This window comes from Elephas maximus, chromosome 20 (assembly GCF_024166365.1).
Source record: "Elephas maximus indicus isolate mEleMax1 chromosome 20, mEleMax1 primary haplotype, whole genome shotgun sequence".
NCBI lineage: Eukaryota > Metazoa > Chordata > Mammalia > Proboscidea > Elephantidae > Elephas > Elephas maximus.
The window spans coordinates 59365240-59378471 of NC_064838.1; the positions used below are offsets into that span (position 1 = coordinate 59365240).

General features: G+C 43.2%; 1 protein-coding gene across 4 annotated transcripts in view; it reads left to right on the forward strand.

Annotated features, from left to right (window-relative positions):
* CACNA2D3 (calcium voltage-gated channel auxiliary subunit alpha2delta 3) overlaps window positions 1-13232 on the forward strand; it is a 1053043-nt gene that overhangs the window by 952536 nt on the left and 87275 nt on the right. For all 4 annotated transcript variants that reach the window (XM_049863210.1, XM_049863213.1, XM_049863211.1 and 1 more), the window contains one exon: window positions 12173-12235. In XM_049863210.1, the coding sequence (XP_049719167.1) occupies window positions 12173-12235 (63 nt within the window). The remainder of the gene's footprint in view (window positions 1-12172; window positions 12236-13232) is intronic.

A 13232-nucleotide genomic window follows, 5' to 3' on the forward strand; every position in this document is an offset into this window, starting at 1 on the left:
AAGCCAGGTCTAACAGATCACTGGAACCAATCTCCAAAAAGTCAAGGACACTTTGTGTGTGTGTGTGTATTTCCTCTCCACCGCTCCCCCCCACCCCAATCAGACAGTACATGAGAGCTGGAGAAGTGTGCTTTAAATATCCCATGGATAGCACTATTGAAATTCTTACGTTTTCAAGGAAATAATACAAATCACTCTCATTCTGAAGTTAACATTATGATTCTCAAAGATTTTCCCCCACGTATTACCACTTCCCACCTTCTGAGGAATTATTGACCCATTTTACAGATAAGAAAATTGAGGTTCAGAGTAATGAAGTGACTTGGCTATTTTCATGTGAGCTGAAAATCTAGGGTTGAAAACTCAGAACTTTTCATTCTAGCGTAGTGCTTCCTTCCTATACCTTCTTCTCTCTCCCTTTCTCCCCTTCACCACTTTTATCTTTTTCTCTTTCATATTTTTGGGAAAATAATGTGATTCCCACACATGAGCAATGGAAGAAAAAAATGTACTATTGCCATATGTCTGTCCACCGGGTGAAAAATTCAGTGCTGTAAGATCTGCCGCTTCTTTTAGAACAAGCAGATGCATGGTGCCCTCATCACTCAAGCTCAGAGTCGCTTTGGCTCACTTTTTCTTTGTCTGGATTCACTGAACATCAGTCAACACATAAACTAGACCTTATATGTAACTATATATTTACATTCCTTCCAGGCTATCAGAAGGATTTAAGGAATCTTAACTAAATGTAATTTCAACACAGAAAACAGAGTAGAAGTAGATGTCAAAAAATGGTAAAAATAGTAGACATGTACAACTCAAAGAATGTCGTCAGTGTCACTGAATTGTACATGTAGAAACTGCTGAATTGGCGGATGTTTTGCTGTATATTCTCAACAGCAACAAATAAAAAATTTTAAAAGTAGGCAAAGGAAAGACAAGAACAGAAATACAAACGAGTGTCCACAACGAAGTGAGAACATGACATGCCCTGTCCCTGAGGGTCCTGGCTGCCAGTTTAAAAAGAGAATCAATTCCTGTGTCGGTCACAGTACCCAAAGAGTGAAAGTCAGTCAGATTTTCAGCAGAAGCCCAACTTCTTCAGATCATTACGCCAAAAATAATTTTCCCTAAGGCACTTTGTGAGGAGCCCTGGTGGTACAGTGGTTAAGCGCTCTGCTGCTAATCGAAAGGTTGGTGGTTCAAACTCACCAATCGCTCCACTGGAGAAACCTGGGGCAGTCTGCCGCCGTGAGGGTTACAGCCTTGGAAACCCTGTGGGGCAGTTCTGTTCTCCCACAGGGTTGCTATGAGTCAGAATCAACTCGAAGGCAATAGGGTTTTTTTTTTTTTTTTAAGGTTACTTGTAAAGGGTACCCAGTGACCTTTTATGATTAGCATTCTTTTAGTAAGTTTAGAATGTCTTTTGTAGGATAGACAAATGTGCCTAAAACCTCTTTCCTGTCTTTTGAGACATTTGTGGCCTTATTGGAGCACTCAGCTCAAGAACAACTCCGCTCGCTCATAATAACATTTGTCAATCAGTACCATGAGGCTGTGTGCTAAACCGTTCGCATGCACGATGGGTACAATTACTAGTCCAATTTACAGATGAGGAAACCGAGGCCAAGTGGCCAAGTCAGATTTTAAATTCGGGTCATCTGATTCCAAAAGCATTGCTCGCGACCGGCGTTGATGCTCTCTTGTATAATGGTGTCTTTGAGCACCTACTGTGTGTCAAGCTCTGTACCAGTAGCTTTACATAAATAGACTCATGTGTCTCCTTTTACTTACTTTGTGCAGAGTAGCTCTCATTTACCCGAGGAGGAGAGGTCCTTAGAAAGGTGACATAAACTTGCCTACGACTGATTATAAGGTTAGCCCAGAAAAACCCAGTGCCGTCGAGTCGATCCTGACTCATAGTGACCCTATAGGATAGAGTAGAACTGCCCCATAGAGTTTCCAAGGAGCGCCTGGCAGATTGTAAGGTTAGGCGATGAAGATCCTATTGCTGAGAGCCTTACCTGAGAAGCCTTCATAAATGTGTGACGGGTGAGTGGCCGGGAGAAGGTGACCTTGTAAGTGAAATAGTGGGCATAGCTGTAAGACCAGAATGTATCAGGGTAGCCAGCAGACACTTTTTATGTATAGTATATACAGCCCATTCCATTAATGATGGATTCCGTATTTACGAATGTGCCTACTCACTGAAATTTCTTTGTAACCTCAAAATCAATACTCGCCATTGGTCATTCACAGACATGCACGTGCACAGAACAGCAAAAAAAAAAAAAAATTGAGCCACCTGACCCAGGCATTCCCTGCTAAGATCAAGCAAGGATGTGCTGACTTCTTTCAGCTCTCATGCTATACACAGTGGTCTATTTAGTAATACATCTTGTGCACTTGTGTTCTTTTTGTTGGTAATTTCGCTGTTTAAAATGGTTGCCAAGCGTAGCGCTGAAGTGCTGCCCTGTGTTTCTAAGCACATGAAGGCTATGATGTGTCTAATGGAGAAAATACGTGTATTAGATAAGCTTTCTTCAGGCATGAGTTATGGTGCTATTGGCTGTGAGTTCAGTGTTAATCAACAGGATATATTGAACAGAAGGTCTTTAAACAGAAATACACATAAAACACGGTTATATATTGGTTGACTGATGAAAATATTGTGACCCAGAGGGTCACAGGAACAAAACCTTGTATTTCCCCTATGAGCAATGGTTCCATATTTGCTAATTCAGTGTTTGTAGTGATTTTATAGGACATAACTACTGTGAATAACAAGAATCGACTGTGTGCTTATGAGAGTAGAAGCAGCTGTCTCTGCACATGGGTAGGGGTAGGTGCTTATCTTCCTGTGTTCTCTTATGTGCCCTAAACTTATTTGAAGAATGACATGAGGATGATACTATTTTTGAATTCCAAAGTAAACAACAGCGTTCAGTGTTAGGAGACTAAGGGGCTCCCTGTTGGGAGTATAAGCAGGGACCCTGTCTGTCTGTTTCAGAACCAGGTTAAAAACACAGAAGGTACCCAATAAAGGTTAGGCAGTTGGTTATTGGTTGGGTAGTTGTTTGGATGGTTGAGTGGGTGATTGAATGAGTGGTGATATGAATAATTGGTTGGTTGATTGGTTGGTTGTATGGAAGGATGGGTGGGTGGGTGGTTGCTTAGTTGACTGGTTGATTGGGTTGTTGGTTGGATGGATAGCTGTTTGGATAGTTTTTAGTTGATTGGTTGGCTGGTTGATTGGGTGGATGAGTAGTTGGTTGGATAATTCTTTGGTTGATTTGTTGGTTGGTTGGCTAGTTGATTGGCTGGCTGGGTATTTGGTTGATTGGTTGGCTGGAGGGATAGTTACACAGTCTGGTGCATAAAGGTAGCCTCAGTGCATGTATACATATACATATATACACATATATATATATATACATATATATATATCAAATTGGATCCCCACTTAGAGGTAGAAACATCCGATATATGTTTGCTGTTAAATGATTGATTTCAAAGACAGTGTAGTATGGTGAGTAAAGGCCCAAGCCATGGAGTTGGACTCACGTGTTCTAATTGTGACCCTGACTATAATATAAGCTACGCAACCTAGGGAAAGTGTCTTAGTCTCTTTGTGCTTCAGTTTCCTCAGCTACGCAGTATCCACCTCACACAGTAATGGTGAGGTATAAATGACATAACATGAAAAGGGCATTGCTCCTGGTGGCACATGGTAAAAAAAGCACTCAATAAATGTTAGCTATAAACTTGGAAACTCTAGGGGGCAGTTCTACTCTGTCCTGTAGGGTCGCTATGAGTCAGAATCGAGTCGATGGCAGTGGGTTTGTTTTTTTTTTAATAAACTGAGAAAGTATGAGGACGTTTCCTTTGGAGGAGTAGTTCACCTGAATGTAAAATGTCCGGCAGGTGGCATATATACCCCAGGCAGTTGACAGTTTCCACTGGGCATGCTAAGCACAGGGCATGATTCCTTCCTCCCTAATTATCTTCTTTCAGCAGCCAATGAGATAAGACCCCACTCAATTGTTATTTAAAGTTTTATATACTTTGAAAATGGAGCCTTGAATTTGCCCTGTTTTCTGATCTTCATTTGATGCTCCAGTGTAGATAGCTTGTACTTTGAAACTGTCATCCATTTTCATCTTTGACTTGGCTTCAGGCAACCAATTAACAGTTTTTTTTTTTTTTAAATGGAAAAGCCAGCCCAGCCTTCCCACCAAGGCCCCTTTCCATCTTTTCAGCAGACTCTTTCCATGTGTCATTCCACTTTCACAGCTTTTAATTAGGCTTGTGAGACCAGGTCCCCCCTCCAACTCAACTACCGTGAAGTGATCAAGTCCACATTAAAAATGGCTCTGAGGGCTCGTTAAGTTCACATGCTTCTGGGTTGTCCTCTGCACTGAAGACCTGGCCCACCCCGCCTCCACCCCGACTTACTTTGCCTTAGATCCCCTCCAGTGCCTTCGTCTGCCCCACAGCAGGCTCCCTGGGCCTTGGCAGGAGCACTCTGGATTGGTGGATGGGGTCAGTATAGACAAATGTCTCCCCATCTTTTAGAGATATATCTTTCGTTGTTGCAGTCAGAGCCTGCACCAAGTGACATGGAGGGCCTGACTGTGGAGCTGACTGAAGAGCAGAGAAATTCCAGCCCACCCAGGGCAAACGGTTACTTAAGAGCCCAAGAGACAACCATTGAAATGTTTCTGATGTGCCTGGCCCCCAGATAACCACTGGGGATGCTATGGGTAGAAGAGTCAGAAATTGTTCCTGCCCTCTTGGAGCTTCCTGGCTAGCAGGGGAGACAAGCATATGGAATGATTAACTGCGTTAAGTGCTATGTAGTAAACTAACATGTGTGGTCAGTGAAAAGCTCTCTGAACAGTCAACTGAAGATTGAGAAGGAGGTGACATTGAAGACAACACCTGAAGAATGAGAAGAACTTTACAAGTAGAGAACAATATGTGCAAAGCCCCAAGGTGGCCAAGAGATATTGTGGTCTAAGGAAACATGGTCAGCATTCAGGACAGAAGGGACAAAGGCAGGCCCTGTCCACCTCTGTTCTTAGTCTTACACATGGGCACTATTGTTTCTTCACTCCTCTCATTCTCTTCTCTAACTTACCTTTCCAACAGCTACCAATGCCTGGTGAGAGCAGCAGTATTTTGCAAAGAAGTGGAAGAAGAAAAGGCTCTCCCCTGCTGACACATATGCAGGATAGAGTTTTTCCAGGTGTGAATGCAGTGAGTGGATTGGAAAGTTCAGATTCAGATTCAGCTGCTACCCTATCTTGTCCCAAAGGGATAAAAACCCATTGCCGTCAAGCCAATTCCAACTCACAGCCACCCTGTAGGACAGAGTAGAACTGCCCCATTGAGTTTCCAAGGAGCTCCTGGTGGATTCACGGTTAGACTTTTTAAAGCTTTGTAGGCATTTCCTCTGGCATCTGAAAGACTTCCTTGAACTATGAAAGTCTGGGGGAGGGCAGAGTGCAAGCAGCCATGTCCTTCCAGAACCACCCAGCCAGTGGGTACACTTGAGCATTGTGATGGTTAATGTTATATGTCAGCTTGGCTAGGCCATGGTTCTCATTGATTTGGCAGATATTATGTAATCATTCTTCATTTTATGATCTGATGTGAGCAGCCAATCAGTTGGAAGGGGAGTTTCCTTGGGGTGTGGCCCACATCCAATACATACGGATGTTCTGGCAAAGCTCCTTCTCTCTCTCAATCCTGTATCCGTCTCATCATCCTCTGACCTCTGGCTCTTGGAACATGAGAAGCCTTCAGTCTGCTGCCTGACCTGCAGATTTTGGATTCACCGGCTCCCACAATCCTGTGAGCCAGCAGCCTGCCACTTGACCGGCAGTTTTGGATTCACCAGCTCCCTCAACCTCGTTAGCCAGTAGCCTGCCACCTAACCTGCAGATTTTGGACCTGTCAGCTCCTGCAACCATGTGTCAGGAGAAGCCTCCAGCCTACTGCCTCACCCACAGATTTGGAGCTTACCAGCTTCCACAATTATGTGAGCCGTTTCCTTGAAATAATAAATACATATATACTTCATTGGTTTTGCTTCTCAAGAGAACCCAGCCTAAGACAAGGGTCACTGGAATATCTACTGAGGGCAGGGACACAGGCGACCCCCACTACAGACATCTTTCTAAAGTGACCTCTCTACAATAAAGCTTTTCAAAAGATAGTATTCTGATATGAGAGTTGACCTATGATAAAAAGACACAGGGAGTGAAGTGAAGCGACGGTCTGTTTAACAACTGAAATATCAGGGATCAGATTGTGAGACCTAGAGGAAAGGTAGCAAGGACTGGCACCTTTGTGTGCAGAGCAGAGATGCAGAGACCCAGATCCCACCATTAGAGGTAAGAACTCCGTGTCTGTCTGTTGTTCCGTCTCGAGTCAGAAGTGAAAACAGCAGACAGTGCAATACTGGGCTTCTAAGTGAGTTGTTTCAAATCATTGCTCATCCTGCACCTTACCCAAACAAACAAAGACATTCCCCAAAACAAAAGCAACAAAGCATAGCCAACCTGCCCCAAGAGCCTCTTGCTAAGAACTGGGTAACAACTTCCCTTTTGGAAAAATTCTGAAATTATGGCATAATGATACTTATAAAGTTTGATGAATGAATGTTTGCTGAATGAATGTCAGCACTCGTTCTGTGAGGCCTGAGCTCAGCATCATCCCATTAAAGCCTCTCAACAGCCCAGTGAGATAGTTGTTGGTGCTATCTCAATCATTCAGACTAGAAAACTGAGCCAGAGGGTCAAAAGACTTTGCTCAAGTTTACGCTGATAGCACTTGTCTGAGTCTCTAATGCTGAAGGCAGTATCTTAGCCTCTGGGCTAAGTCTGCCTTCCAGTTAACCCAAGCGTTGGAATTGTGATTTCTCACCCCCAAGACCCTTACTCCAGAGCATTCCTCTCCGTGAGGCCCAATTCCCACGGCCTGGGCTTGGTATTAACCTCAGGTGTGTCTACCTCATCTGCCTTTGTGACCCAGAATTGGACTTCTCTGAGGAATATTGAGTTATGAAATAGTTGAAGGAAGAGATATTTTAACTAAAATTCCCTTATCTCCACCTCTTTCCCTCTCTGTCTCTATCTCTGTATTTTTAATCTCACCTAGCTTCTATGAAATCACCAGGACTACTTTTAACTAGACTCGTTGCTATTGTTCTTAGTTGCCATCCAGTTGATTCAGACTCATGGCGACTCCATGTGTACAGAGTAAAACTGCTCTGTAGTGTCTTCCAGGCTGCGACCTTTCTGAAGCAGATGGACAGGCCTGTCTTCCAAAGTGCTGCTGGGTGGGTTTGAACCTCTAACCTTTCGGTTAATAGTTCAGCGCTTAACTGTTTGCACCTCCCAGGGCCGCCTCCTTTGCTGTTTTAGAACAACCTTACCCCTGAATGTTTTGCCAAAGGTGACTGTGGACTGGACATTTACAACATCTGTCAAACTTTAGAGCTCCTCATGTCTCCAAGCACTTCCAGCCTGTCAGTCCACCCTTGGGGCAGGGTGATGGGCACGTGTCTTCTGAGATGTTGGACTTAATTTGAGGGAAAAGCAGCACAGTGAGGGAAAGTTGAGAAAATATCTCCTCTATTTCCTTTTTATGGAGGGAGAGTATAGACATGGCGGTTGAATATTATTTGTTGAAAAGTGACACAGAAAAAGCAGTTATCAGACTGGAATCTGGCTGATTCTGTGCAGGTTGATCCTTAAACCCGGTAATCTGCTCACCTAACTCCAGTGGGCTTACTGCACTCCCCTGTACCTCTTGACAATAAATTAATCCAAATGGTTGTTGACAGGGAGGTCTGTTTAGGAAGTATTCGTTTCTAGTCACTAAATTTACCTTCAGTGTTTACAGGTATATAACAATACACACAAGCCATGATATTTTCAGTCACCTCATGTACATGTAAGAGCTGGACAAATGAATAAAGAAGACCGAAGAAGTAATGCCTTTGAATTATGGTGTTGGTAAAGAATATTGAGTATACCATGGACTGCCAGAAGAATGGACAAATCTGCCTCTGAAGAAGTACAGTCAAGAATACTCCTTACAAGCGAGAATGGCAAGACTTCATCTCATGTACTTTGGACATGTTATCAGGAGGGACCAGTCCCTGGAGAAGGACATCATGTTTGGTAAAGTAGCAGGTCAGCAAAAAGGAGGAAGACCCTCAACGAGATGGATTGATACAGTGACTGCAACAATGGGCTCAAGCATAGCCAGTGACTATGAGGATGGCACACTGTTTCATTCTATTGTACTTAGGGTCACTTTGAGCTGGAACTGACTTGGCGACACCTAACAACAACAGCAACAACAATGTAACACTGTTGCCTATAATGAAAACATAATGACACCTTCCAGACCCAGTGAGCTGTGCCTACGCTGATGGCACAGCATCCTTGCTTTTGACTCGTGATTTTTTTCCACTGATTTGTAAATCAAGTGTTGGCAGTCCCCGTTTCTTGCTTAATAGGGTTACCAAGTCCTTTTATAATCAAGATAACCTTGAAATTCAAACTTACATATAAATAACTGCAGCTAGGCTTTGTTTATGCTGCCAAGTTCCTGTTATGGAATTGAAATTTAAGGGAGAAAAGTGAATTTAAAAAAAAACAGTGAAGTGGAAGCATCGTCCAAAAGCTAAATGCCAGTTGGTATTCAGCAAAGAAAAAACAAATGTTCTTCCTCGGCCTCACCCAGGAGAGTGTGGCCACTTCCCCGGGGCAGAATGTCAAGTACCTTTGGAGAAAACGAAAGCTTAGATACTCCGTAGTCTTCCTTGAGCCTTGCCCAGTCCTTTCTTGTTCCTCTTCCCATCTCCATGTGGTAGAACGTAGACTAACCTGACCGAGATGAATGGATCCTCATGTGTATTTTTATACTCTAGCCTATAACAGACTTTTTTCTTCAACACGTATTGTTCCTTAGCAATTGGTGGGTACATACAGAACCCACCCATTCCCCTCACGCCAAGGTGTGTCTGACTAAGTGTCTGGGTTTCACATACTAGCTTAAGAATTGCTGTGCTTGAGGGGTCCAGAAACCTGTAAGTGAGGTCAATACTACTTGACAAAACTGACCCAACATGCCAAACAGTTGCTTTCATTGTTTTTGTTTGTTTTCGGCCATGCTAATCACACCCCAGTACAGGGTACCTTGCCTGATATTTTAGTTTCTTAGTGCTAATATAACAGAAGTACTGCAACTGAGTGGCTTTAAAGAAATGTGTATTCATGTTCAGAGGCTGAAAGTCCAAATTCAGGACGCCAGCTCTAAGGGAAGGCTCTCTCTGTCCACTCTGGGTGGAAACCTCCAGCTCTAAGGGAAGGCTCTCTCTGTCCACTCTGGGGGGAAACCTCCAGCTCTAAGGGAAGGCTCTCTCTGTCCACTCTGGGGGGAAACCTCCAGCTCTAAGGGAAGGCTCTCTCTGTCCACTCTGGGGGGACCTTCGCCTCAGCCTTTCCAGCATTCCCCTTGGCATTGCTTGGCTCCTTGGCGATCTCCACGTGGCATCTTTCTTTCCCCTTATGTGCTTGCTTCTCTCTGCCTGATCTACTTTTTAGATCTCAAAAGTCGTTAGGTTTAAGACACAGGCCATACTGATAAAAACCTGATCAACATAACAAAGAAACCATACTCCCAAATGGGATTACATCCACAGGTATAAGGTTTAAAAAAAAAGGACACAATTCAGTCCAGTAGCAGCCAGTCTGGCTCGTTTCTCTGCCACTTGCTGTGGCTGCCTTAAGTAGCATGTGACAGGTTGATTGTTTTCAAACAAGGAAAGCCTTCTGTGAGCAGGCAGGACCCCGAGGCCATGACTATGTCCCGTTACCTTTGGAAGGCAGAAGGGAACACCTAGCAGTAAAGGATTGTGGTAGCTGGAGCCACGTAACCCTGGGTTCAAGTCCCCCTTGCTTCGCTGTGTGACTTTGGGGAATATCACCCTTTTATTTTTTCCCCCTGAATAAAATAAATTTATTTCAAGGATCATTTTTTGTTGTTGTTGTAAAAATATGCATAACACAACATCTGCCAATTTAGGGTTTTTTCACATGTGCAATTTAGTGATATAAATCATGTTAATCGTGTTGTGCCACCGTCACCAATACCTGCTGCCACATTTTCCCTCAGGGAAGGTAACACTTTTATGTCTTAGTTTTCTCCTCTGCCCAAAGCCAGTGCGAGAAGTTGCATGAGTTGGCATTCTGCTGTCACCCCCGCCACCACTGTTATTAGCGAGGATCATTTGTGTTATGAAAACCTTCTTTGCGCAATCCCAAACTTGCCATGCCTCTGTCCTTACAGCTTGGTTTGACAGGTTCTGAGTTAAAACCTCTTTCTCTTTTGCTCAGAGACGCCCCTCTGAGAGCGCGGGAGCAAGGCAGGCCACCGGAGGAGCGAGTCTCCTCATGGTCAGGCCAGCTCCCATTCCACTCAGTGCTGCTGTTACAAGGAGCACAGCACTTTGCAAGAAGCTCGGTCAAGAAAAGAACCAAGCATGTACAGTAAATAGTGAAAGGTTTCATCAAAGCTTTGTCTTTAAATAAAACTGAAATTTTAAAAATAAACTTACTTCTATTGAAAAAAATTACAACAATGCTCTAATTCTCTAAGCAAAGAAACATTCATTTAATGGGGTTTTAGGGTAGTGGGTATACATTTTCTGATAAAATTATTAAATAGCACAATGTAGACTCCTTCGCTTTTTAGTTTCTCAGAATGATCACAAAGAGGGTCAACTATACTAAAGGGTTCGATCAGTTTACCTTAGGGGCTTGAATAAGGTCTCTTGCCTTTGAAATCATTCTCTTTCGAAGCACTTCTCTAGTCTTCTCCTTGGCAATTTTCCTGTGTGATTAGAGCCATTCTCCAGTATCGCTTTTATTGACTTGATGAAATCCTGCCTCTCAAGATATGCAATTGACTTTGTCCTCTATGTGCCTTATACCTGCATCGCATTGTCCAATTATTTATAGCATTAGAAAAACAGATTTTGATCAACGATGTAGGTCTAATAGCAAGTCATTCATCTGGCCCCTTCAGATAACTGAAAGAAGCTCCATTGCTCACCGAGACAGCCATGTCTTTCATACAAGGGGGTAGCTAACAGGGTTTTTAATTTTCCATGGATTCTCCACCACTACGATTGGGAGCGATGGACCTTGCTGACTAAGTACCTTCTGTACTTTTGTGCCTGACTAAAAACAACCCCATGGGAAGGTATATGTCGCAGAAAACACCAGCCCCGTGGTGGCCTGGAGCTAGGCGGAATTCGGCTCAGGGTAAAGATATGTTACAAATTAAATGTTGCAGTCGGTATGTAAAGCTGCAATAAATAGAAACGGAGTTACATCAAGGACGGAATTAAACCTTAAGTTTAAACTGCACAGCACTGTAATTAAAACCCAGCCTGGAGCAGATCATTCGCTTGAGATTAAAGCCGTGTGGGGGGAGGGGCGGTTTGGACTTACCTTGCTTTCTACAGTTTATAAGTCTCAGCTACCAAAAGCTAACAGCCCTGCCCCCAAATCCAGCTCCCAATTAAAAACGCAGTTTGAAAACCTTTAGGAGGCCTGAGGGGCCCCTTGTAACAGAAGTCGGCCCCTTCCCCCCGCCTTAGCCTATGAACAAATTAAAAAATATTACCTGGTCCCCTGATGGTCCTCCGAGCTGACACGGTGTTCTCATTAATACATCATTAGAGTAATGACAAGTGTGCTGGCGTTTTGCTTTAGAAAGAACCTGCACTTCACTGGCTCGGAATACAGACCCCCGGGCCTCTGAACACCAGGTTCCTGGGAGATAGAATTCACATCATGTGAAGAAAAATCTAAAAAAGGAATAGAAGCCTTCATTTATCATTTTTAGTACATATTCCTCTTTTCCCCATCTAGGTTGTTCAAAGCTGTTTGGTGTTTTGTTTTTGTGCGTTTCACAGAGTAAACACTGCGGTTAGCTTAGCCATGCCCTGAACTCCTAACGCCGCAGGCATTTCCAGTTCCCTGAAAACAAGCCCCCTCCAAAAAAAAAAATAGGTTTCTCTCAGATTGGAAGTACGTCATTTCATATAAAAGGAGCCGAAGTTGAAACTGTGGTTTTTATTTTCTAGACTGTGAACTGTTACCTCATAGACAACAATGGATTTATTCTGGTGTCAGAAGACTACACACAGGTGAGCGAGGGATTTCTCCCAACCCCAGGTATGAGCTCAGAATGTGTCTGGGTCAGGGGAAACAAGTTACAGTGTGAAAGCTTTGAGATGATCTGTATTTAAGAGGCAATAGTAGGAGATTATAAAACCTTATTTCCACCTTTTTTTTTTTTTTAAGATGGCAGTGGGCTAAGAATGTCACAGCCTACTTCTCATCAGGCCCCAAAGAATTTTTACCTCCCAGTGGGGACAGGGGCAAGGCCAGGGGTCTGCTCTCAAACTCATAAAATGTTCAATTTATAGAATCCTTTGCCTCAGAGTTGTCTGTGCCACAGAAAGAATTTTTGCCTCAAGGTTGGAGGTTTCTTAAAGAGTTTGGGCAACCATAAAGAGGCTTCTGATATTTTATCTCCTTATGAAAAAATAAATATATATATATACCTATATATATATGTAATTATGTCTATTCCTACATAATTATTGTTTATGGCTTTCTTTCTGGTTGTTTTGCTTTTTAAAATTAGTTATTTGAGTTCAAGGATTTACTTGGACCCTCAACACTGAGGGACAAGGACCCTGAGACAGGCGAGGAATGTTTGTCACTTGACTGAGCTGTGTGCAGTGTAGGGACAGGAGGAAAGAAATGGAAAGATATGAAGCTCTGGGGCTGAGTACAGAAATCTCCACTGGATTTGGAAATCAAAATGAGAGTTAAAATCAACAGAAGAGTAATAGAGAAGCAGACATTTCCCCAGTAAAACTTTTTGCATTAAAACTTTCCCTGCTGTTAGAAATTAAATGTGTATTAAAAGAAGGTAAAACACAGACAAGTTTAGCAGGGTGATAATAAAGTAAGTAAGGTAATAATACTAGAGTAGAAGGCAGATGGTTTCTGGGGCTAGTTCTCGTTCCGTAACTTTTGGTATCTGGGGCACATCTCTTAACCCATCTGGGCTTCCCGACAGGCTCTGTGAAATGGGGATGGCTGTATGTATAAAGCTTCTGGTAACTCTGATAT